This window comes from Grampus griseus (assembly GCF_964374135.1).
Source record: "Grampus griseus genome assembly, chromosome: 2".
NCBI classification, from domain to species: Eukaryota; Metazoa; Chordata; class Mammalia; order Artiodactyla; family Delphinidae; genus Grampus; species Grampus griseus.
Window position 1 is genome coordinate 31,135,321 of NC_139018.1, and position 26,271 is coordinate 31,161,591.

General features: G+C 36.4%; 1 protein-coding gene across 8 annotated transcripts in view; it reads right to left on the reverse strand.

Annotated features, from left to right (window-relative positions):
• Nucleotides 1-26,271, reverse strand: part of PCNX1 (pecanex 1) — a 171,922-nt gene that overhangs the window by 22,066 nt on the left and 123,585 nt on the right. For all 8 annotated transcript variants that reach the window (XR_014296294.1, XR_014296295.1, XR_014296296.1 and 5 more), the window contains 9 exons: nt 25,876-26,053; nt 23,213-23,321; nt 22,245-22,374; nt 19,216-19,274; nt 17,238-17,453; nt 11,597-11,850; nt 9,354-9,584; nt 3,149-3,249; nt 2,229-2,379 (listed from right to left, as the gene is read on the reverse strand). Coding sequence is in view for 5 of the 8 variants with exons in the window: in XM_082647372.1 (XP_082503498.1) it covers nt 2,229-2,379; nt 3,149-3,249; nt 9,354-9,584; nt 11,597-11,850; nt 17,238-17,453; nt 19,216-19,274; nt 22,245-22,374; nt 23,213-23,321; nt 25,876-26,053 (1,429 nt within the window). In the remaining 3 variants the exon portion in view is untranslated. The remainder of the gene's footprint in view (nt 1-2,228; nt 2,380-3,148; nt 3,250-9,353; nt 9,585-11,596; nt 11,851-17,237; nt 17,454-19,215; nt 19,275-22,244; nt 22,375-23,212; nt 23,322-25,875; nt 26,054-26,271) is intronic.

The window sequence follows — 26,271 nt, forward strand, 5'->3', positions numbered from 1 at the left end:
ATCCTTCTACTTCACCATCTTGGTTCCTAAAATATTATGTACTCTTTTTATGTTTGGCTTCTCTTACTCTGCATAATGTTTGAGATTCATTCTTGTTGTGGCATGTAACAGTAGATCATTTCTTTTTATTGCTACGTAACATTCTGTTGATGAACATTGGAGTTTCCGTCTGGGGCTATAGCATGGCTATGCACACTTGTGTGTAAGTCTTTGCATGGCCATACACTTTCATTCTCTTGGGTAAATACATAGGAGTGGAGTTGCTGCGTCATATGCCAAGCGTGTACTAATCCTTTAACATATAAGCCTTCTGTGGATTTTCATGAGTACATATGAACTTTGGAGATGACCAGTACTGACTGACACATCTATCTTTTCCTGGCCAGAGAGTCCCTCACTGGCAACCCACTGTCTGGTCAAAGTGATGTGCAGTGAATGGCTGTTGCTTGTTACTTTACAGGTCAATCTCGCCCTTCTCAAAGGTGTATGTGAATCACAGAACTTCTCCAGGTTGCATCTGCGTTCTCATCTCCTCCCCTCCCCCAGCCCTCCATGGCCCCCAGTTCCCGAGTCCACCTCCTTACCCTCTCTGTTTGTCACTGTTGCTGTCTGTCATGGCTAATGATGACAGTGTGCTATACCCAACTGTTTTGGGCCTGATTATAAGGTGGAGAACCACTGTCACAGGCTAAAAACACATGTGAGGAAATGGACTGGGAGCAACAGGCAATAGCACTCGTAGGGAGAGATAGGGACAGACACGGAAGGATCAGAAAATACAGAGAGCCTGTGCCTCAGCTCCTCTCTCCCAGATGGAGATAAAATACCTGTCATAATGTTCAGAATTAAGAGTTAGTCATGCTACATAAAAGAGTATCTCTTATGTAGCAGACACACAATACCTTTTGAGTAATTCTGAAGTTTTAAAAATATTTTAATATGAAGTCATTATCTTTTTCTTTTCAATACATTGAATTTTGTCTTGAAACTCTAAAGCTAGCCTGAAGATGGACAATTATATTTGATCCCTATTGTACATTTTCCCCATCATCCTCAAAATAGTATTCTTTTCACAGAGATTTTCAAATACTATAGCCCTTATCAGTAATGCTCCTAAATAATGTGGGGTGTTAACTTCATTGCAACACGTTTTACCTTATTTTATTTTATTTTTTGGCTGTGTCGGGTCTTAGTTGTGGCATGCAGAGTCTTCACTGAGACATGCAGGATCTTACGTTGTGGTGCGTGCGCTTCTCTCTAGTTGTGGTGTGTGGGTTTTCTCTCTCTAGTTGTGGTGCGTGGGTTTTCTCTCTCTAGTTGTGGTGCGTGGACTCCACAACACGTGGGCTGTGTAGTTTGTGGCACGCGAGCTCAGTAGTTGTGGCACGTGGGCTCAGCTGTCCCGCAGCATGTGGGATCTTAGTTCCCTGACCAGGGATCGAACCCATGGCCCCTGCATTGGGTGGCAGATTCTTTATCACTGGACCACCAGGGAACTTCCCATTCTAATACTTTAGATCACAGTAAAATCATCTGAAGAGTAATTCACCCTTTATTTGGTGGAAAGAGTCATCCAGATTTGAGCACAGCAGATGTGCTTTAATGAATATTGTCATGTGCTCTCTATCATCAGATCTCATCATTACTGTCAAGTGGAATGATTAGAGCAGCAAGTGCCCGTATTTAATTTCAAAATATATTCTTAAAGTGATCCGGGGCTTTAGATATACATTTTGGAGGCCTCATTTTCATTTTATTACCTTACTAGGATTATCTAATTAAGGCTGAATCTGTCCTAACCATCTATTACTCTATACAACATGCTGAATGGAGCTCATAGTTCAGTAACAGCAGCACTTACAAGACTCCAGAGATGCTGTTACACTGCACCAGAAGTCAGCTACGTCCACCCACAGAACAGGAATGAATTACAATCACGTGAAGTCAAAGCAACCATTACAGGGGCCATAGGTATTTATTTCCAGTTTATCACTGCTTGCATTTTTTCCTCAAGTTCATGCCCAGGTCACTCTCTAATATTAACGTTCAAATTTACTGTTAGAAACACAGGTTTAGGCTCCTAAGATTTAATATCATGTCATGAATCGTGTTTTTCTTTGCTTCGAATCAGAGTCTTTCTCAAAAGGATCCTAAGGAACATAATCTGGAAGTCAAGTGAAGAAGCACCATTAAACACCAGTAATGCATTAGAAATTCCCTACTCTTACCTGGTGAAGTTTAATGGACATACGAATTCCAGGGACTACTACTTTTCTCAGCAATTCCATGTCAGCAAAGATCCATTCGTCTCGAATTGAAGAAATTCGGAAATCTCCCTTAAATAGGGCATGCAATCCATAGAGGAATGACTCTAAATTACTGTTAAGATTAGAGATAAAAGTTTACATATTTTAACAAAGGTCTTCCATTACACTGATTCTAACATTTGGTTATGCATCAGAAGAATGTGGGAGTGTTTTGAAGATACAAATGCCAAGAACTAATGTAAGCACCCCTGAATCAGAATCACAAGGGACAGGGCCTGTTTGACCTGGGACCCTTGTTTATGAACTACTATAATAGTGAGTCCCTGAAAATAAGCAACAGGCAAAGACACTGTAACTTAAAAGAAAGTAAGGAGGGCCTAATGGAAAACATGTAGGAATCACAGAAGAAACTTAAAATATGTGGCATTTCTTAATTCTAATTCAACTGGATGTATATGTCAAGAAATCCAGTTTATATTTAGTCTCCAAATCTAATGTACCACTATATTAACAGTATAAATGCTGTGAACAAAAATTGCAAGGAGAAATGGACAAATAAAAAGAAATGAATTGTTAGAAAAACAGACGTATATGGGAAGAGACCAATCATACGTTATGAGTTGATTATTTCTTAAAATGTCTTAAGTCTATTAAATTCTCATTATCTATAGTTGCCCACACGTGTGAATTTTAAAAGCCAGTTCTGTTAACCACTTAGAACTCCACTGTGTTCGGCAAAAAGATCTATACAATACAATATCCGAAGAGGCATTTGCAATAAATTAGCACAGAATGCTTCCATTAAAAACTATTTCAGATTTTTCAGATTTCAGTCATAGAGCTTCCCAGTCTCTTTCTGAAAATAGAAATGCCTTCCTTACCTGGACATATGGTGGGATGCAGTCCCCAAAGCTCTCCGTCCCAGAACACAGAGTCCATAACAAAGAGTCACCAGGGATGAATCTTTGTCCACATCCAGTGGCTTTAAAAAACAAAGAATGGGGTGACAGGGTCAAAAGGCACAAATTTCCAGTTATAAAATGAGTAAGTCATGGTGATGTAAGGTACAGCACAATGACTACAGTTTAGTAATACTGTATTGCATATTTGAAAATTACTGAGTGAGTAGATCTTGAAAGTTCTCGTCACAAGGAAAAAATAGTTCTGTAACTACGTATGGTGAAAGATGTTAACTAGACTTATTGTGGTTATCACTTTGCAATATACACAAATATGGAATAATTATGTTGTACACCTGAAACTAATTAATGTTATGTCAATTACACCTCATTAAAAAAAGGAAAAACAAAAGAATGTTAGTTATCAGAAAGGAATATGAGTATTTAACAAGTCAGAAGATATCTATTTAGTAAATCAGAGAAGTTCAGGAGCTCAACTAGTACATACTTTCTATCTCTCCAGATAAAAGTTCTAATGAAAAGAAACTTAACAAAGCAGCATAAAATGAAGTGTGAATGTATATGAGGAGGTTCTTTGGAATCTTTAAATAAAATCTAGTACTTTATAATAATACTAGAACATACCAAAAAAAAAAGTGGCTGTATTACAGAGTATTAGAATCTTAACTAAACATCTCAAAGTACTTGTTGATATACATCATTACTGATACTGTCCTCTCCTGAAAAATATAATATTCTATCTATATAGCCTATTAGTGACTATAACCATAGTAAAGAAAATCAAATTGATATCTGTAGAATACTGCTTCCCCTCAACCTTTTAATTTTTCAACAACTGCATACCTTGATTATTGACTATTACATATATACTATATATTAAAAATATATAATACAATAATTATATATATATGCACAAGCAAAATGGTATACTTTATATAATACTACAGAAAATCTTGGTAGCATCTCAATGACTGGAAACAATCTAAAGCAGTGGTTCTCAAAGTGTAATCTTGGGACACAACATGAGAATCATCTGGGAACTTATTAGAAATGCAAATTCTTGAGCCACTTCAGACCTACGAAATCATATTCTGAAGGTGGTGTCCACCCATCACACTCCAGGTGATTCTAACGCATGCTAAAGTTGAGGAATCATGGATCTAGGCTGATAATGAGCTTAATTATTCTAACTTTGCCAATGGTATATATATCTGGCTTTATAAACCATTAACTTATAAACAAAAAAGGGCAGTTATCTAAGATACTAACTTAATATAGCTTGGTTAGTTAATTACCATTAATTGCGTAATTCAGTTAACAATAGTAACTGTGTAGGAGATCCTACATTTCTTTCTTTTCTGTCTCCCTCCCTTCCCCACCCAGTCAACTTTATATACTGAAAATGTATTGCTTTTGTGATGGGAAAAAAAAATTTTTTTTTTGGCTGCACCACGTGGCATGTGGGAATCTTAGTTCCCTGACCACAGATTGAACCCGTGGCCCCCTGCAGTGGAAGTGCAGAGTCTTAACCACTGGACCACCAGGGCAGTCCAAAAAAATTTTTATTTTAAATTTAGTTCAGGCCTCTGCTACTGGCCAAGACAGAGTAATAAAGGCCGGATTTACCCCTTGCAACTGAAATGACCAAGAAAAGAATATATTGAGACATTGGATACTAATCTCTGAGAAATGGGAAACCCTACAAGGGTTTCCAGGCTGTAGTACAAGGAAGAGGAACACAGGTAGCCGGTAGCCTAGAGGTCTCCAAGTTGAGGAGATAGCTGGGAGTCTGGGGAGGTCAAGGTGGCTAGAGTTTGCAGGGCAAAGTGCCAAGGAGAGACCTACATATAGAGAGCAAGCTCTGGAGATCTGCAGAGGATCCCTCTTGAGTCCAGCAGATTACTGATCAGCACATACAGCAAAGGTCCAAGGCTGAGAACAGAACCATCAGAAAAAAAGCAGAAAGGAACAATGGAAAATTCTATGATTGGTTAGAGTGCTCAAAAGAATACTGCCTCAGTAATGGGGAAAAATTAGCCCCAGACTAAAGGCTGCTTTGGTCCCTCCTAAGAAAGCTTAAAAGTAAACCCTGAAAAGATCAAACTGTCCCCAAGGAATTTGTGTCACAGAATAATAAGGTCAATAATATTTATGGGAATACAAAAATATCTAGCACTCATCAAGGTAAAATTCATCAAGTCTAGCATCCAATCAAAAATTGTCAGGCATGCAAACTAGCAGGTAAATAGGACCCGCAATTAGAAAAATAATCAACTAATCAATCAAAACTGACCCAGAAATGACGCAGATGTTAGAATTAGTCAACAAGGACATTAAAAGAGTTATTGTAACTGCATTCCATAAGTTCAAAAAGATAGAGGAATGACAGCATGCTAGTAGAGACATGGAAGGTTTATATCAGTATAAAAGACACGAGGAGTTCCCTGGTGGTCCAGTGGTTATGACTCCACGCTTCCACCACTGGGGGCCTGGGTTCGATCCCTGATTGGGGAACTAAGATCCCGAAAGCCCCACAGAGCAGCCAAAAAAAAAAAAAAAAAAATTAAAGACAAAAATTAAACCTCAAAAATACAAAAAAATGCAATGTCTGAGAATAAAAAAAATACACTGCATGAGATTAATGGCATATTAAACAATGCAGAAGAAAAAATAAATGATCTAACAAATATAACAGAAACTATGCAAAATTAAACACAGAGACAAAAAAAGACTAAAAAAAAAGTACAGGGCATCAGTGAGCTGTAGGACAACTTAAGGCAGCCTAATATAAATGTTAACTGGAGTTCCCCAGAAAAGGGAAACAGGAAGACAGGAAAAAAAATTTGAAAAAAATAATCACCAAAATATTTCCAAATCTGATGAAAATGATATATACCTAGGGATTCAAGTAGCTCAATGAACTCCAAGAACAAGGAACATTAAGAAGACAGCACCAAGGTACATCATAATTAAACTGCTTGGGACTTCCCTGGTGGTCTAATGGCTAAGACTCCACACTCACAATGCAGGCGGCCCAGGTTCGATCCCTAGTCAGGGGATCTAGTCCCACACGCTGCAACTAAGAGTTCGCATGCTGCAACTAAGAGTTCGCATGCTGCAATGAAGATGCAGCGTGCAGCAACTAAGACCCAGGATAACCAAATAAATAAGTAAATTGCTTAAAACTAGTGAAGAAGAGGAAATCTTAAAAGCAGCCAGCAAAAAAAAGACATCATTATGTGGTACATACGGGCATACATTGTTTTATTATGTTTTGCATATACTGTGGGGTTTTTTTTTTGGTTTTTTTACAACTTGAAGGGTTGTGGCAATGTTGTTTTGAGCAAGTCTATTGGCACCATTTTTTCCAATGGTATCTGCTCACTTTTATGCCTCTGGGTCACATTTTGGTAATTCTCAAAATATTTCAAACCGTCCACCAGCAAAAAGATTATGATTTACTGAAGGCTCAGATGATGGCTAGCATTTTTTAGCAATAATGTATTTTGAAATTAAGTAATGTACATGGTTACAGTTTTAGACGTAATGCTATTGCACACTTAGTATACTTCATAACATTTACAATTGGGAAAAAACCCAATTCGTGTTGACTCGCTTTTACTGTGATATTCGCTTTACTGTGGTGGTCTGGAACAGAACCTGCAATATCTCTGAAGTGCGCCTTTATTATTTGTCAGAAACCATGCAAGTCAGAAGGCAGCGTAGCCACATCGTTAATGTACTGAGAGAAAAAATAATTGGTTCAACCCTGGTAGCTCTATTTTGTCACTGTTGGAGAAGACATGTGTCTTACATCCTCAAATGCATTAGAAATTCTCACAAAGACTTCTTGCTAATACTAACAACAATGGTGAAAGAAACATACTGTCATTTAACAAGCAGGAAGCAAAGTCAAGCTGAGACGAATCTTTCCAATTTAGCATTCCAGGTAGTTTTAATGCAGTTAATCCAGGGCTACACTTACAAAAACATTATTTCAAGCTCTTCAGAAGACAGGTACAGCTATTATATGAAAGATTATTTCCTCCTACAATACATATAATAAGAGGAGGAGGAAAGAATGACTTTTTTATTTCTGTGTAATATGCAAGTTAGAAAACTATCTTGGAAGGAAATTAAGGCGAAAAAAGTCTGGAGGCAACTTTATTAACATTCAGGTGAGGGTACCAGAATTTGGATTCAGCAAGTCTTTCTGGTTTAATTAACTTCCTTCCCTAGGAAGAGGTTATTCTGGGAATGGTGATTCAGAAAACAGAATTCATGGTTTTAAGGAGGTAGGGATAATCTTGTTCAATTTAAAAAGCTGGAGAATGAAGGGATTATTTTAATTTTCCTGACAATTTTCTTCTAGAGGGGACTACAAGAGTAGAATATAAGCCAGACTGATCTAGTGATAATAAGCTCTCTGAAGAGACAGAGGATACCCAAGTTTGGAGGTAAACCTTTTGAATATGATTTATTAGCAATTAAGAGGATGACTTCCTTGAGGTACATCCGTGACCTCAGCAATAATTTCTAAGAGATTATTTATTCCTTAAAGTTAGGAAGGATGGAGCCTGTTCCTGAGTCGGTAGACTGAGTTCCTAGCCTAGGTGACGACGGTTAAACCAAACAAATGTAACCAATATAGTCTAAGCCGGAGAAAGGCTATTAGAACAATATGGTCACTCCAACCGCCCCCCACCTCCCCCTCCCCCGCCAAGAAATAAGTCCAAGGATTTGAGAACAGTGTGCAAAGCATTCTAAGTATATTTCATTTATGGAAAAAAAATAAACTGCTTGTTATGTGTTTGAAAGAAGAGAAGGTTAGCTTTGAGGGCCTCCATTTCCAGACATCGTCTGCTGGTCCTTTTTCTGAGCTCTTACAAGGTTATTTTATTCTATCATTTATTCCTTCCTTAAAAATATGCTACTCTGCTCAGTATCTACTGTGCATCCAGTACAAAAGCTCAAAGGCCACTGTTCAAAGAGGAATTCCAAGGATGCTCCCTTTCTTATGGATGAAGTAAGAGAAACAGGCTGATTATGATGGGATGCCTTACTCTAATTGAGTATCTGTGAAGGAAAGACTAAACTGGGTGCTACATCTAAAGACAGTCAGTGTGTACAGCCCCGACCATGATAAAGGCACTGGTTGTCAAAGTGGTTCACTATGCTCCACGGTACAGAGTAATCCTGTACATAGGATGCTGGTGGTTCAACTACACAAGACTTCGCACTCTGCCTTGGTACTGTGGTTACGGTCCCTGGGGTCTAACCAGGGGAGCAACACTGCCACAAGAGCCATGGGACCTAGGAGGAAAGCCGTAGTTGCTGAAGTCTGCAACTCAGCTTCCCTTTAGGATAAGACAAGTTATCCTGGAGTGCGGATTACGGACCCCTTGCATTATAATCACCCAGCATGACACAGATCTTGGGTCCCCAGCCTAGACCTACAGAATAAGAATATCGCAGGCAAGGCCCATGAATCTGCATTTTTACACATTCCTGTATCATTTTTACCCATGTTAACATTTTAAAGTCAGTAGTCTAGATGAACATTGTCCAGTATGGTAGCCACTAGCCTAAATTTAATTGATTTAAATTTAAATCAATTAAAATTAAATTTAAAAATTCATTTCCTTAGTCATACTGGCTACATTTCAAGTGTCTCATAATCTACCATATGTGGTGGGTTAGTAATTACCATATTGGAACAACACAGAATGTTTCAATCATTGCAGAAAATTCTATTAGCACTGGATTAGACTGTGGATTTGGGACAAAGATATTAACTTATCCTTAAGTCTGCTGTGTGTGTCTGGGGGCTTGGGGCTGGGGATGCTCCAAAACGCAGTCTTTAAGAAAGTGCTGCACGTAATCTACAACCTAAATCTGTGTATATGTACGTACCTGCACAGGGTGGAGGGGTTGCTATTTGGACAGTGAGATTATGACACTGCAGATGAAAGAATGAGAAAGGTCGCTTACTCTAACCTGTTTTGGCAGTTGGTTTGGCCCAATCATAATGAATAGACAGGTTCTCTTACCCAGATAGTTAGAAAGAGGAAAGTCTAGAAAAACTAACCTCATGATAACAAACAGAGGTATTCTTTCCATCTTTGGAAAAACAGATTCAAAGAGTTATAAACGAAATAAACTCTACCTTTGCTCTTCGGGAAGAGCAATACTCTATCCAGTTGAGGTAAATCACACAGAAACTCTCCCTGGATATGCCTGCAAGTCGATGGTCATAGTCTTCATCAATGTTTGGATTAAACGTTGGGTCCACATCAACGTAATTTCGATCTGCACACAGACGTAGCCCTTCCTGCATCGTCTCATTAGCTAGCCACTCCTCCAGTTTAGAAGAGGTTGTAACATAATAAATGATACCCTAATGAGGAAAAGATAAAAAAAAAAAACAAAAAAAAAAACTCAGGCTAAACCACAATCTGAATTAACTGCAAGTCCTCAGTAAATTAATTCCAACTGTTTATACTATAGTAGGAATCAAAAATGTATATTCCAGCTCAATACTGTAAGTATATTATTTTAAGAATGCTACAGTAATACATCTCAGGCCTTCCTGGCTAAAAAAAAATTAATACTTTTAAAATCACAACCATAAATTCAAGAAGGCAACTTCAAAACAACTCCAGTCCACTGATTTTAGGATATTCTAAAAACAATTCTGTCTACTGAATTTAGGATCTTTTAAGAGAGATGAAAAACCTTTATTGTGGTGTACTTATTTTGAGAAAATTCTCATAGAAAGCTATTAAACCATCTTGTGATCCTAGGTCAAGTTATAAAAATATAACTAATAAATAAAGCAATAGCAATATACATCTTTAGAGAGAGGACATTCCACACACAAATGCACACATGTTAAAAAATGTTGTAGGGCTTCCCTGGGGGCGCAGTGGTTGAGAGTCTGCCTGCCGATGCAGGGGACACGGGTTCGTGCCCCAGTCCCGGAAGATCCCACATGCCGCGGAGCGGCTAGGCCCGTGAGCCATGGCTGCTGAGCCTGTGCGTCCGGAGCCTGTGCTCCGCAACGGGAGAGGCCACAACAGTGAGAGGCCCCCGTACCACAAAAAAAAAAAAAAAGTTGCAAAGTCGATTTCTTTAGCTTCCTGAGGTTGGGTTTCACCAAACATTCAACAGAGGACTCAGGCTTCAACCCAATCAGCACAAATAAGGTAGTACATAGAGGTAATAACACATGAATCATTAAGATTTAGCATACGTTTTTCCTCTTGAAAATGTTGGCTTAGCCTGTAAACCCCCAGTCATAACCATGCTGTACTTCTGTAAAATCTTTAGCAAAAACAGAATACCTGTGCAGTAAAGAACTAATCTTGCCCAAAGAGAGGTTTGGCCTTTGCACCTGGGTTCTGGGAGGTAACCTCTAATCCCACGCACTGTCCTGCCTGATAAGAGTCTTTATTTACCTGGAGGCTTAGAACCATGAGCTCTAGAGGATCTGGAGACTAAGGCTGGCCATGTGGATGGTCAAACAAGTCTAAATGACTGTGTGTCAAGACAAACTCTGTACACTGAGGCTCAGGCGAGCTTCCGTGGCTGGCAACACTCTGTAGGTATTCTTTCACACCGTTACTGGGAGAAATAAACATTGTCTACACAACTCCATTGGGAGAGGACAACTGGAAGTTCAGGTCTTAGTGTCTCTAGACCCTGCCCTATGTGCCTCTTCCCTTGGCAGATTTTAACCTGTATCCTTCCACTGTAATAAATTCTAACCACGAGTATAATGGCTTTGCTGAGTTCTGTGAGTCCTTCTAGCAAATTATTGAACCTGATTGTGGTTACAGGGTCTTGGGAACCCTGAAATTGCAACTGGTGTCAAATGTGAGGGTGTTTTTGGAGACCTCCCAAAGCTTGCAATACTTTCATTCAGCTTGTTGAAAGCAGTGCAAAGCAGTGGTTAATAGCAAGGACTCAGGAATCAGACAAGCCTGTGTTTTAAATCCCCAACTCCACTTGCTAGTTAGAGGACTTCGGCGAAGTTAACTTTTGATCCTTAACTTGTTTATATGTAAAACAGGGACGTAATATTCCTTTAGAGAATTAGGTAAGATATACATATCATATATATACATGCGTGTGTGTATTCCTTAACGCAGTGCCTAAAAGATATGCACTACAGATGGTAGCTATTAATATTAATGAACAAATGTAATAAGTTTCACTAAAGAAGGAAATAGCAAGACCTTCACAGGTATAATTTACTGACTGTACTGGATACTACAGAATTTAAATCACTACTTAGAAGCAAAGCACAAGTTAAAAAAACAAACGTGCACGTGTGTGCGCACGTGTGCGTATACGTGTGTCTTTTCCAAGAGCCTCTGATACCAGATCTAAGTAGGCACATATCCTTACCTTGACATAGTAAGTGGTGAGTACTTTCCGAAGATCAAAGACTTGAAGCATAGAAGCAGCACTATTGTCAGTGATGCTATAACCCTCCAAAATATACTTGGTGACTATCACTTCCCAAGCCAGCCAGCGCTGGCTAAATGCAGCATTAAATGAAAGCACATGAGGAATATGGCCAGGTTCACAACAGCAAAATCCTTCATCTTCCTCAACACCTTCAGTAATGGCCTCCACTTCCCGTTGTTGACAGTAAGTACCTTAGAGAGAGAGAGAAAGCACTTACGACAAAGGGGAAAGAAACATGAGGTGAAAAAAACATGAGGTGGAAAAATGAACGCTTCAAAGACATAAGAAACTTAGAAAAAAGACATTTTATTTATAGCAATTGAGAGGATGCGATCGATCTGCCTTAGACTGTCCATTAACAAACTGCGGCATGCTCCAGGAAAGAGGCGTAGTATATACTCATCGTCTGCAGAATCGTAACGTGCACTAGCACATCCAAGGTTCTGAGAATTTGTGCAATAAAGCAACCTGAATTTTGATTCATTGATTCCCAAATTTTTCAAATTTGGGTTTACAACTGCATTCATATCAAATGAAGACCAAATGAGTCAATGTGTGTCTCACGAAGGTCTGAGTTAACTCAAAACTGGAGGAGTGGAAAGAAAACTGAATCATCCCGGGGCACACGATACAGACAGACATGCAGAACTCAAAAGAATCTGGGCTGTATTCTCACCAGCACTGTGTCCATGCTGCAAGCAGAAATAGTATATATACATCCTACTCACTTGGCTATACAACTTGTAATGGTTCACTATAGTTTAATATTAAATATATAATTACAATTCTTCTCTGTTGCCAATTCCAACAATAAGTGGATAAGGTTACATTATTGGCACTTGAGGCTTATCTGCTGATAAGGCTTATCTGCTAAGTTTCAATTAGGTACCAGGTCTGATTGTTCTGTACTAGCAAACAATTCTTGGAAATTACATTCTTTTATAGATGATACTTATCTAATAGGCATTCTCTGCGTTAGTGTTATTGAAATAAAAATAGAAAATCAGATTAAATACAGAATTAGATACACAGCCATCTATGCCAACAACATACCATCCATCACATTCATGTTAATTTTTATTTCGTTCTGTGGTCTTGCTTCCATTTAATTTGTAAATTCCTTATAGGACTATAGAGTGACTATAGCTAATTTTATAAAGGCACATATTAAAGTTACATTATAATAAAAGTAAGTGGGACTTCACAATAATTTTTTTCTTTTAAAGAGGATATATACAACATCCATACTTAAAACACCACTTTGAGAGGAAAAAATGCCATGAAATTTAGCCCCGGTTGGTGATGGTGGTGGTGGTGGTGGTGGTGATGGTGGTATGATGAACGATAAGACTGAGAGGTAAGCTTGGCCAAGCTAATGAGCTGTACTGTCGAGAACTCTAGAGCCTTCAACAATTTTATTATTTCATTTCTTGTTTAATTATGTTGACAAGCCCTTCCAAAATAGTGTTACGTAGTGGTGAAAAAACTTTGTCTTGAACTTGACATAAACAGGAATGCATGCTGTGGCTGACCATTACACAGGATACTGACTACAGATACACATATACACCTTTTCCAGAATAAGGATGTTATGTAATTTTATAAAGTACTTTTGAAACCAATAATGAAAATGAAATTTAACCAATTTGCTTTTAATAATTAATTTAAAGAATGAAAAACAGCTGAATTGGTGAGGGATACTTAAAAATAAAAGTACTAAAAAAAAAAAAAAAGTACTGCTGGTTCCTCCTTACTCTGGGCTCCGAGGATTTTTGTATCTATAGTCATAAACGAATTAAACTATAGTTACTTTTTTAGCCAGTTCAGTCATATTTTGACATCAGTATTACATTGGTTTTGTACAAGAGAGCCTTGAGATATTTTCCTTCCTTATCCATTTGCTAGAATAGATTAGAGAGGGCAGAAGAATTATTCAATTTCTAGAAGAAACTATCTGAGGCTGGGTTTTTTAAACTGTGGCATGAAGTTGGGTCTATTCCTTAGGTTTTATATGTTTTTACTTTATTTTATTCATTTTGTCATCCTTCTGCAAAGTCTGTCAAAGGTTTTTAAAGTAAAGGAAGTAACATAACGAGAGCTGTATTTTGTGCAGATGACTCTGGTAGTAGTATACAGAGAAGAAAACAGGCAGGAGTGAATTCAGAGGTTTGACATTTTCTCACAAGAGACAGAATGAGGTCCTTGTTCACAGGAGCAGAACAAACAGAATAACTGAATTAATGTGGGGTGTTTTCACTCTGACATACAAACCCCAAGAATATTTTCTACCCCAACATACCCAGTAATACATTTTGCTTAGAAAATGAAGTCAACAATAAGCACAGGAATATTAATAACTGAAAAAAGAATTTTGAGATTTGGAAAGGGATTCTAGAGAAACCATTACTAATTGTTTCCTGGATTAGCTAGATCCTTCAGTCACTTCATAGTGAATATAACTGGTAAAAATTAATAAAACTAACAATTATGAAAACCAGACACGTTAAAATTAATTTGAGTAAAAACTGAAAGGAATCCAAACAGAATAAAAATGTTTGACCTATAAAGTTTGACCTGAAACACCACACTTGGTAGAAGTAACCTTTAAAAATATATAGAAGTAACATTTACAAACTTGGTAGAAGCTGTAACCAGGAAATTCTGATAGACAAAAAACATGATTGATAACTCAAATATCTGACATAAAATTTACATGGAAAAGAATCTTGAGAATATCAGTAAAATGAAAATGGAAATGAAAACTATGAAGGTATTTAACCAAGATCTATAAAAAACTGATCAAGAAATTTTAGTTAAATGTCACTTAAAACTTAGCATCCACTATGAGAGACAATAAAATCAAAGGAATTAAATTGGCTTAATGGAGTATACATCAGAAAACACATCAAAATGCTCAGCAGATCCAAATATCTGCCTGGCAAAATACTGCCTGACAACACTCTTAATTAATATTTTGAGGAGCAGGCGGTAGATGGAACAGGGACTACCACTGTGAAGGAAAGAAATTAACCAAAGATCACAACAGCATTTGAGCAAGAATATAATCATTCCTCATCAAAGTTCTGCAATGAAGAGGAAGGAGAAAAGACTGTTACTTAGATTACTTAACCAGTCTACAAAATGATCTTTATCATATGCTAGCTGCTGTGATAGGTCCTGGATATACAATAAGTGAAGCAGACAGGACTCCTGCCCTTGAGGAGTTTATAATCTACAGCAAAGGTTTACAAAATACAGCCCTGGGCCAAATCCAAGCTAAGAGTGGTTTTGATATTTTTAAAGGGTTGTTTAAAAGAAAAATCAAAGAAGAACATGCAACAGAGAATGTGTATGGCTCCAAAAGCCTGCACTATTAACTATCTTGGCTCTTCACAGAAAATGTCTGCCAACCGCTGGGCTAGAGAAGAAATAAACTTTAAACAAATAAATAAATATAAAATTAGAACTCTGCTAAGTGCTAAGGAGGTAAAAACAGGGTAATATGAGAGATAATCATGTGGGACAGGTGGTTAGAGACTAAAGCTTCTCTGAGAAAGTGACAGTTAAGCTAATTCTTAAAGATAATTAAGGAATTAGAGGTGGAAGATTGGCAGGAAGAGGGGAGACGTTTGGTACTTTCTGGGCAAAGGGAAGGGCGATAAGGAGGCCTTAGTAAAGAATTTAGCACAGCTAGGACACTGAAGGAAGGCCAGTGTGGCTACAGTGGACGAGGAGGGTGCTACAAAGTAAGGTGGAAAAACTGACAGAGGCCAGATCTCACAGCTGTCCACAGGATGTGTTAAGGAATTTGAATTCTATTTTAAATGCAATGGAAAGCCACTGAAAATTTAAAGCATGGAATGGAAAGGACATAACTGAATTTGCCTTTAAAAAAAAAAATCACGATGGCTGAATGAAGAATTACAGGTACGGCCTGCTATTGAAATTCAGCATGAGTTCAGAAAGTAAGGGGGTACTGTGTTCTCAAATTGATTTGAGTTTTGTTTGACAAAGAGTGAGAGTTTGGATGGCAAAGGATTTATCCAAAATTTTACTTGAATCTATTTGGTACCAGAGAGTAAAGTGGGGAGAGTGAAAATTTGGATCCATTTTTGATTTGGACAATTTCTGATCAATACGGTGAAATGAGCAGATAAGAAGGACCCCCTTCCAATTCACACATAGAAATTCTGGATAAAATAACCTCCCCACAAATACCTGTTAAAAAAGAAAGTTAAATTAAAATCAAAAAGCAAAGATGAAATCTTCAGGTGCCAACAATTTAAAAAGAAGGTGAAGTTATAGCAGTGGTATGTGTAGTGGTAAGGGGATGCTGGCTTTTGGATGAGGACAGATGGATTAAATTTGAACAGCACTGGGTTAAGACCCTAGAAGAGATGGAATTAAGGTCCTGGGCTTCTGACAGAGAGTCAGAAACAAACCATAAGACAAGAATAGGAGATTGTAAAGAGAGAGCAAATGGGTTACAAATAAATTACAAATAAATAACAAACATTAACATTTACTACCTTGAGTTTTACACAAGTAAAATCTTATTTCCAATGAATGGAGTAACTTTAGAAAAGCACTTGCTCCATTAACAAAGATATTATGTAACAAAGGTGCAAACTTTCTGATTCAACACCAGGGTAAAAATAAAGCTATAGGGTACAGGTCTAATTTGATCCTCTATTTAGACAAATGCTTTCTTATTTCCTATTTCAGGTTAAAAACACCTAAGGTACTTCTTAGAATAGACCAAAACACTGCTTGGATGCTTTCTCTAAAAACTCTCAAGTCCAAATGTTGCCTAGATTGGAAACACATGCATTAATAGGACTCCTTCAATTCCTATAAGACAAGTTTCTATTCCTGCTTACAAGACATTCAACTTACAGAAGTGGATAACATCAAGCTGGTATGTTTCTGAATGCATGATTTTCTGTGTAGAAACAGCTTCATTTGTCAGTATACAAAATTGTTGAAGGCTGGTGGGGGAATAGGGAGTAACTGCTTAATGGGTGTGAGGTTTTATTTGGGGTGATGAAAACGCTTTGGAACTAGACAGAGGTGGTGGTTGCACAAGATCGTGAATGTACTAAATGCCACTAATTTGTTCACTTTAAAATTGTTAATTTGATGTTATGTGAATTTCACCTCAATTTAAAAAAATTGTTGAGGACAAAGGCATGGCAGTTATATGAAAGTAACTTGGTTAGCTAATCTCTGCCTCACAGCATTCTATGCTGCCAGCCATCTAACGAGCATGTGCAGCTGATCACAATAAAAGACTAGCAAGAGGGCAAGCACAGAACAACAGAAATTCACTCTTACCAGGAAAAAACAAGTCTGTTATACACTATTGATACTACCTTTACATACAGAGCATACTGCAAAAATGATTCTTCTCTGAATGTGAAATTTGGAAAAAAACTAATAACTACTCTTTAGCAGCTTTTCTCATTCCAGAATTCCAAATACTAAGGACCTACTTTCATAACTTTTGATTTGAGATGTAGACACATCAAACTTAGATGTCACAGGAGTACGTTATAGAAATGAAAGGTGAATGTCTTACCTCTGAATTCAAGTCCCCGCAGCTGGAAGGTGACCAGCCCATTGCCTATCTCTATAAGGTGTACTAACGCATTGAGGTAGTCAGAGGCAAGAATGAAACAGTCCCCTGTACTGTAGTTTCCCCACCGTCCTAGGTGCAAATCACCACAAAGACTGTGTTGTAGGGATCTGGTTAAATGTTCATAAAAGATGGAATTCAGATTGTTGTCATCTGATCCTATAAGAAGGGATTAAAAAAATGTTAACTTTACCTTAAGTACCCTTTATAACAACAAACAAGATTGTTAAAAGTATTAAAACTAATTTCCAGTTAGGGTTGTATCTATAGTTCTTTGACAAGGAAGATAATATACCCTTACAAGGGTACCCTGTACCCTTATAATACAGATACCCTTAGAATTTCTATATAAAAATGAAATATGGGATAATGGGAAAAAAATTTTCAAATGAGTTAGACGTAACGTAACCTCTCTGAGTCTCTGGTCCCCATCCATAAAATGTGGGAATTGGATTAGGCGAAATCTAAGGTCTTTTCTACCTCTTTAACAGTCCATGATCAAAATTTTCTATCACTGTTCAATTAACTATGCCTTATAATTAAAACCATGCAAGAGAAATGAAAAAGATAAAAGAAATTCAAAACTAGAGCAAAAAGACATACTGGTAAAGGAAGTGGGTTAAGTAATACAAGATTTGAACAAATGAGATAGTCCAAAACAAAGAGAAGTTGGTCAAAAAAACTCTGTACACTGAGATGCCTAATATTAGCTAAACAGAAATAAACTGTATACACAGAAACAGCAGTAAAGAACCACCTACAAATTTTAGTCATCCTTTAAGAAAAAAAAATTAGGATAAAACATCACCCAATAAATTAGAAAACCATCTTTAGAAGTAACCCATCCAAAGCAATAATCTGTAAATGGGTGCCCAAAGCACAGAATTGAAGAATGGCAAAACATACTAAACTTAATAATTACTTTAAACTCAGCCTAACTAAACAATAAAAGAAAAGGGAAACCCTAGGCTCAAGCTTCAATAAAACAGTTGTAGCTAATGCTGTCTGCCCATTACAGAAGTGTGCATGTTAATTCAGGACATGGTCTTTGTGATAGGCATCTTCAGCAGCATAATTCCAAGCCCCCTACAAGGACATGCCAGAGCTGAGATGGCTGTTATATCTACCAGAACATGATAATGACAGTCATTAATATCAAATAACTAGTCCTCCTTAATCAAATTTATAATTATGAATCAATCTGATTACTATAATTTAGTTTCTCAAGCAGAGCATTTGAAGTAATCTGCGAGTTAAATGAATACAAATCTTCCAGTGTATCGGGAGCCATATTTCTTTAGTAAATTAATACACTGATATTCTGGTTGATACATTAATCTTTTATGGGTGGGGCAGTGAGATTCACCCTCTCTGTGCCAGATTACTAATAGGTGGGCCGACAAAAAGATGTTTCCCAAAGGACAAAACTAAGAACCAAACTTTAGATAATGGTAACACCACCAAAATGTCACCCACTGAAGCCTTATCTTGAGTGGCTATTTGGCTCCTCTAGATGACATCTCCGTATGTAATAAACTTAATGAAATTAACACTTATCTAACCATTTGGCGAAGCAGGGAAGCAAACATAATAAGTTCAGACTGCATACTCTTCAATACACCTCATCAGTTTTACTTTCACTGTGCTCTACTTTTTTAACCTATGTAAGAACAATCTTTCAATGGAATTTTTTATTCTTATCAGCATTCTTAAAATGCATTTTATAAAAGATGGGTGTATAAATTTTAGATATTCTAATTCACATATACTTTGCTAAAGTAAAACAAAATAAAGCGAAGGATATTTAGTTTTTCAGAAATGCCCTTTGGATTCCATAGAGGATTCCCAATAAGTCGGGAGTGAACTACGTATATAACGAATTCCTTAGACTTGCTTCTTTACTCACAAATAGGGCTATTACCTGGATTTCTATCAAGCTGGGAAGCCAATCTGGTATTTGAATGATCCACTCGTTTTGTGCTAAAAAAGGCAAAAGGAAACATCTTTAGTAAGCTTTTTTATATTAAAAAAGTCTAACAATTAAAAGGGAGAAAACTATACAATAAAGATGAAATAAATATTATCGCTTTATAAAAATGAGAAAAATCTATGCATAACATATTAATAAAGCTCTTTGATAGAACAATTTTAGGGGTAAGGATTTATTTTTTACTCTTCCACCTCCATTATACATAAAGACAAGTTTTTTCTTAACTGATGTTTCACCGAACGGTGTATAGAAAGACACTGAGTTTAACGTAAAAAAATTTTTGATCAGGATGAAAAAATGCATACTGTATACAGTTCCTAAAAATATACAGTGCATGAAACATTCCTTATAAGGGGAAGGTTATTAATGTCCAGAGGTACAGTGTTCTTTAGAACAGTGGTTCCCAAAATGTGGTCCACAGGACCTGAAGCAAGACACTTCAGATCTTGCAGGGAGTTTTCCAAATCAAAACTATTTTCATAATAGTACTGAACTGTTATTCGCTTTTTTTCACTGTGTTGACAACTGCACTGACGGTGCAAAAGCAACGGTGGGTAAGACTGCCGGTGCTTTAACATCAATCAAGGCAGTGGCACCAAACTGTACTATTTTTCACTGCTACCCACGCACAAGAAAAAACAATAAATAAAAATTCAAGTTTCCCTTAAAAATGTCCTTAACGAAGCAATAAAAATAATACTTTTGTTAAAATGCAGCCCCTCAGTACAGGTCTTTTTAATATTGTGTGTGGCAAAATACACATAAAGCCCTTCTGCTGCATTCTGAAGCAGGACGATTAACTGGAGGGAAAGCATTTGTGCAACTGCTTGAACTGTAAGTAGCAGTAGCTGCTTTTTTTTCCATGGAACACCATTTTCACTTGAATAAACTATGACTATTCAGACTTGAGTATTTGACAGACACTTCTCAAGTGAAGAAAGTAAGTCTGACATTTCAAGAAAAATAACTGATAAAGATACCTGTTGCCAATAATAAAAATTCAAGTTTTCAAGCAAAAATTAGAATTTCAGAAAACTTGCATCTACCACCATGCGCTTGATAGCTTCCCAATACTTCAACACTTTTTTGAGATTGGCGGTGATATGAATACATATATTTTTTAATATTGTACCGTGAAATGGGTCAAAATTTGGAAGATCTACATTACTCACTGAGCAGGTATTTTCCAAACAGTAGATAAAGATGTATCAATATAAGTGTATGCATGGGTAAAAGACCCATTCAAACTATAAGACATATCAGTGAATTCTGATGTAATACAGTCAAAAATTCACTGATATGGCTTTAGATTCCACATTGCCACTAACCTTTAAGAAACTACCATTTGTCGAAGGATCCAAGAATATCCACAATTGTCTAAAAAGGCTATTAAAATACTTCTTTCTTTTCAAACTGTATGTCTGTGTGAGGCCAGATTTACTTTATATACTTCAACCAGAACAACACAATGCAACAAGAGACTGAATGCAGAAGCAGATAAGAGAATTCAGCTGTCTTTTATTAAGTCAGACATGAAAGAGATTTACAAAACTACAAAAACAATGACAGTCTTCGGATTTTTTTGGTGGAATGGTAAATACAGTTATTCTTCATTAGAAAAATGTTATTTATATTAACATGTAATAGGCTTATTGTTGTTATTTTTATATTAATTCATTTATAATATAAAATGAGTTTTGACTTATAATACAATAAATATTGTACAGTATTTATTATAGTAAATAACTATGTAGTAGATAAAACCCCTATCAACAAAATCTCTTTGGAGACGTCAATAATTTTTAAGATTGTATGTAAAGGGGTTCTGAGATCAAAAAGTTTAAGAACTGCTGACAAAGATGTTATTCTGGGGTTTCCCTGGTGGCACAGTGGTTGAGAGTCTACCTGCCAATGCAGGGGAGACGGGTTCGTGCCCCGGTCCGAGAAGATCCAACATGCCGCAGAGAGGCTGGGCTCGTGAGCCATGGCCGCTGAGCCTGCGCGTCCGGAGCCTGTGCTCCGCAACGGGAAAGGCCACAACAGTGAGAGGCCCGCGTACCACAAAAAAAAAAAGATGTTATTCTGGACTAAGTTTAAGTTGGTCCAGAAGAAAAAAAGGGTATAAATAACACTAAAATTCACCAAAAAGAGAAATACTATGTGTGATTTTAGGTAAAAGACCAGAGCAAAAGTTTCACATCCATAAGCCAGTTCATTGTTAAAGATTACCATTTTCACCTATTATATGTACCTACGTGTGAACGTGTAGAGAGAAAGGCAGTCGTGGAGCTGGCCAGTAGAATTATAAATTAGTACAAGCTCTTTCTGAATCAACATGTTAATACATTTATAAGCCTTTAAAATGTTTAGGCTCCATGATTCAGTAATTCTCCTTTAGATATTTTCTTAAATTAGAAAAAAATTTGGAGATTACATACAAGGATAGTTACTAGGCATCATATTAAACAGCTAACCTAAGGAATTAAGCTTAAATGAAGAAAATACTTTATGTACAAAGATGGTTATTTAAAAACCTATCCTCATGAAAAACTACAAATAACCTATAAAAAGTTTAGCTCTAAAAATAGCTACTTCTTAGAAAACTGTGAGATAACTACTTATGACTGTTATAATGATGTAACAGTGTATAGCATAAAGTTTCAAAGTATTATTAATGTGGAACAATTCTAAGAAATAACATTAAAAGAAAAAAGACAGAAAAATGAATATATTTAACTAGGACTATGTTTTAAAAATCTTATAAATAGAAAAAAAGGTAGAGAAAATAGAGTATCCTCTGACTCTTCCAATTTTATATAATTTTGAAACTTTAAGAATATAAAATTTTAAATATTTCAATAGAAAAAATGTTAACCATGAATAATTTATAACAATGCTGTCAATAGTTTTTCCTAGTAAAAAAGATAAAAACTGGCTTTCAAGTGTTGTTCTTTACTCACTTATAGTCTCTCTCCCAGAATTTCACAGGTCGAACATATGAAGTGATGAATATTGCACTTCCCAGGAAGGGGTTCAGTGGAGTAGAAAAGAAGGCTGATACGGCAGCCTGAACAAACAACATGGCTGAATCTATGGGAAAACTGGTTAAGGACCTTAACATTCATCTGATTGTGCACGCACGTTCACGCACCTGCGCGCACGGCACACACACACACACACACACACACACACACACACACACCCCTCACAAACACATTGCAATTACAGCAATTAGAAAAATGAGGTTCATCAGAGGAATACAGAAGAAGGTGTCACTGGACAGTATAAGGAGTAGAAACAGAAAGACACAGCCAGGAAAGTACAGCCTGGCATGATGCTCTGAAGGGACCCAAATAAATATTTGCTAACATGTGTCTGGTAAAATTCCATGTATCACTCTTGGGTAGAGATGGTTTTAATTTTCCAGAAGATAAAAACTAAAATTTAAAGATACAAAAGTCTGCATATCAACATCTACAAGGTCACTAACCTTTATGTTTACTTAGAAAGTACCTTTAAGAAAGGATGAGAATAGAAAATTTTGAACGTAAGCTTAATTACAATCATATCACTATGGAAAATGTTTTGAATGCTCATTCATTTATAAATATTTCTAAACACATTTTGTATATATTGAAAATTCCTGGACTTTAATACTCACATATATAAACATGAAATTTTTAATCAGCATTACTTAATTATAAAACCTTAATACTTTTCTCATGTTCAGATGATCTGTGGGCCACAGAAGTTAATACAAATTAAACAATCAAAATTGGTATAGGTGTGGGCTCAAAAGACTGTGAATTTTTGATAATTTATCACATGGTAACCTATATTCTATGCCTGTGAAAGGTTATGCCTACAAACCAACATTCTCATCAAGGATATGACTGCCCTTTCTTATCAACTTTTATTAGAAGGATACGGGGCACTGCAAAGGGCTGAGCGAAAGCATGGAAAGCAGAACCCCATGTAATTTGCCATGGAGCAATGTAAGTATATACAAACTGCAATTTGTAAAGGAGTTCCCAAAGCTGTAGGAGGAAAACAAAAACAATCAGTAAAAAGCTTACCGTCAGATTTTTAAATTAGAAAATGAAAAACTTCTAAAATGATTTTCTTCCAAATAGGGAAATAGCATGGAAATTATTTGCCATTTGCATCAAAGGAAAAGAAATATCACTGCCAAAACACTGAATGTGTTTTTAAGTAAAGACAGTTAACTGACATACGGATTTGTGTTTTATCAGTTTAAAAATTCTATGCTGTCTATTGGTTCTATTACTACTAACAAGCAAAACCAAAAAAAAAATATATATATATATATATATATTTTATTCTGGCATTTCCCTCAAATTTTAGTGCTTTGTAAAATGAGTAAGTTTTAAATGCAATGTCAAAAGGAATTTGAAAGCAGCCAGGCAGGGGATAAAGTTGTAATTCAGTTGTCACTGTCTGTTTCCTAAGAATTTACTAGTGTGTATTAGGCATCTGTTCATAATCAGAATTGTTATTGCCAATGGAAGCATAATATACATTTTAATCTTATTTCAATTAGGATCTGTTTTGTTGTTGAACATTTCTTCAACACTGAAACAGAACTACTGTGCCCAAAATTGCCTCTGCATGCTAGGCAGTGCAAGGCCCCATTCTCAGAACAGATCACAGAATCTTAAAAGCAAGAGGTTCTGACTAATTCAGTGCCATGATTCAGGCACCGAACACCTCACATGTAAATTATTTAGCTGATTTACAAATGAACTTGTTTAATTTCCAATTTAAAAAAGAAATCACAACTTCAACCAATCAGAAAATGCAGATGAATCCCTGCACTCTTTGCCATGACTCAAAATTATGCTGGCAACCCTCGGTACTAATGGGATCAGGATGACAGGAAGTAAAAGCATCATGTATACTGTCAGATACCATCGCAACTGCTTAAAAACAGTGACTCAGAACACTCTTCTGTTTCTAAATGGTAAACAGACTGTACTCAAATTTTGATTGTAATATTAAAGAAAAATGATATGTAATTACATGTTTAAGTAGTTAGTGGGTGAAAATAGCTTTGTATACATTCAGAGCAATTTTTTCTTGAAATATTATTAAGTTGGTGGTACACCTTACAATGATATCTTAAAATAAATATATCTAAAGAGATCCCTTGAATATTACTTGCTTATTATCACTGTTAAGTTCTATGAAGTAACCATATAAAATGCAAACTCCTTGCGGGCAGAGCTTTCTCTGTTTTGTTAACTAACGTAGCCTAAGCATCTAGAATAGTTCTGGAACATGGTACACTCTCAAAAACAATTTGCTTAACAAATGAAAGTATTAAGAAAATCCAAACTAATGCGAGTTAAGTGTAGTGACTATTTCAAGGACTGTTTAGTTTATATTTTACTGCAACTTTCACTTTTTTCCAACCGGTATAAGATTCAATACAATTTCCAATCTAAATATTAAATTTGTGAGAAATCACATGCTTTTTTTATACAGACAATTCTCTGATTAACTTTCTGGCTCCCTCCTTTGATTAATCATGCTCACTAGAAGAGGAAATAAATGATAAAAAATGCATACAAATTAGTGATTGAACAAATATAATACTGTGATATTGAGAAGCTATTTAGCATAACATTTAGTACAATATTTAGAAACTATTTCTAAAAGCTTGTTCAGATTAACGGTTTTCATTTTTACTGTCCCCATCCTAGGCCAGACCTCTATCACATCTAAATTACTGTCACAATCTCTTAAGCTGTTCTCCATACCTTTAGGTTCTCTCTTCCCCAATTCATCCCAAATGTGGCTGACCAGGCTAACTTTCCTAAAACTGGGATTTCATTGTGTTTTGTAGCTGCTCATATGCTTCAGCTCTCTGTCACCTATCAAATGGGATAATATATGTCAAAGTCCTTTGTATGTGGTCAGTGTTAACATGAAATCTAAACTATTTAATTTCAAATAATCTGACTACACAACCTATTTCACTTAGAAAGGCAGTGTGGCTCAGTAAGAAGCTTCTTGGAGGCAGAAGATGCAGGCTTTACCATCTCGTTTGTAAAAAGACTACAGGCAACTATCCCATGGGTGATAACAAATTTTAGGAGCATTCTGTAAACGTCAGTATATTCTGCAAATAAACTAGCATCTCACTGCTCCCACATGGCCTCACTGCCCTCAGTCTCCACCATCTTCATTCAGTATCAGGTTATTTCCTCCCTCCATCTATGAAGCAGCCTACAGTTTGGTTCAATTATTACCATGTTTGTTTCTAAAATTATTCAAAACCACACCCCCTTTTGGAAGAACCCATATATTTATATACTTATTAGAGTTCCTCTAATGTTTCCATATAATTTAATCTTACCTTCCTAGCCACAGCAAGAAATATATCTTCTATGGATGACAGTGACTGGCATTGTTTAGGGATTCTAATCCTAAATAACTGGTTGACTGAAGAAAGATACTACTTAAAAGATAATGAAGCAAATTGAAAGCAAGCGTAATCCTCACTAAATGGCATATTACTTAGGGAGACACTTTTTACAGATAAGGATGTTTCCTTCAGTGATAAATTACCTTGTTGAAGAGTATGGACATGAAGAACAGATCCAACAGCATGGTCTCTGAAAAAGCTTCATAGTCAATTTTGAAAAAGAGCACAGTAAAGATGACTGTGACATACTGATATGTAGGGCTGCTGAAAGAGGACCGTAGCAGCTTCAGACCAGCAATGGTGATCATTAAAGCACCTAATCTACAATATAAAGAAAGCACATTCATCAACTGATGACTGAAAACGTTAATCTACAAACTTCAGAAAAATCACCATTTCATTTACTAAACTTAGAATATATATATCAAATTTAAACTTCTAAATATTCCTTTTTAAGCATATGTATCATAATTCTTATCCTTTATATAAATAATCATGTTTAAAAAATAAGTAACACTATTGCAATTCTGACATTTGGT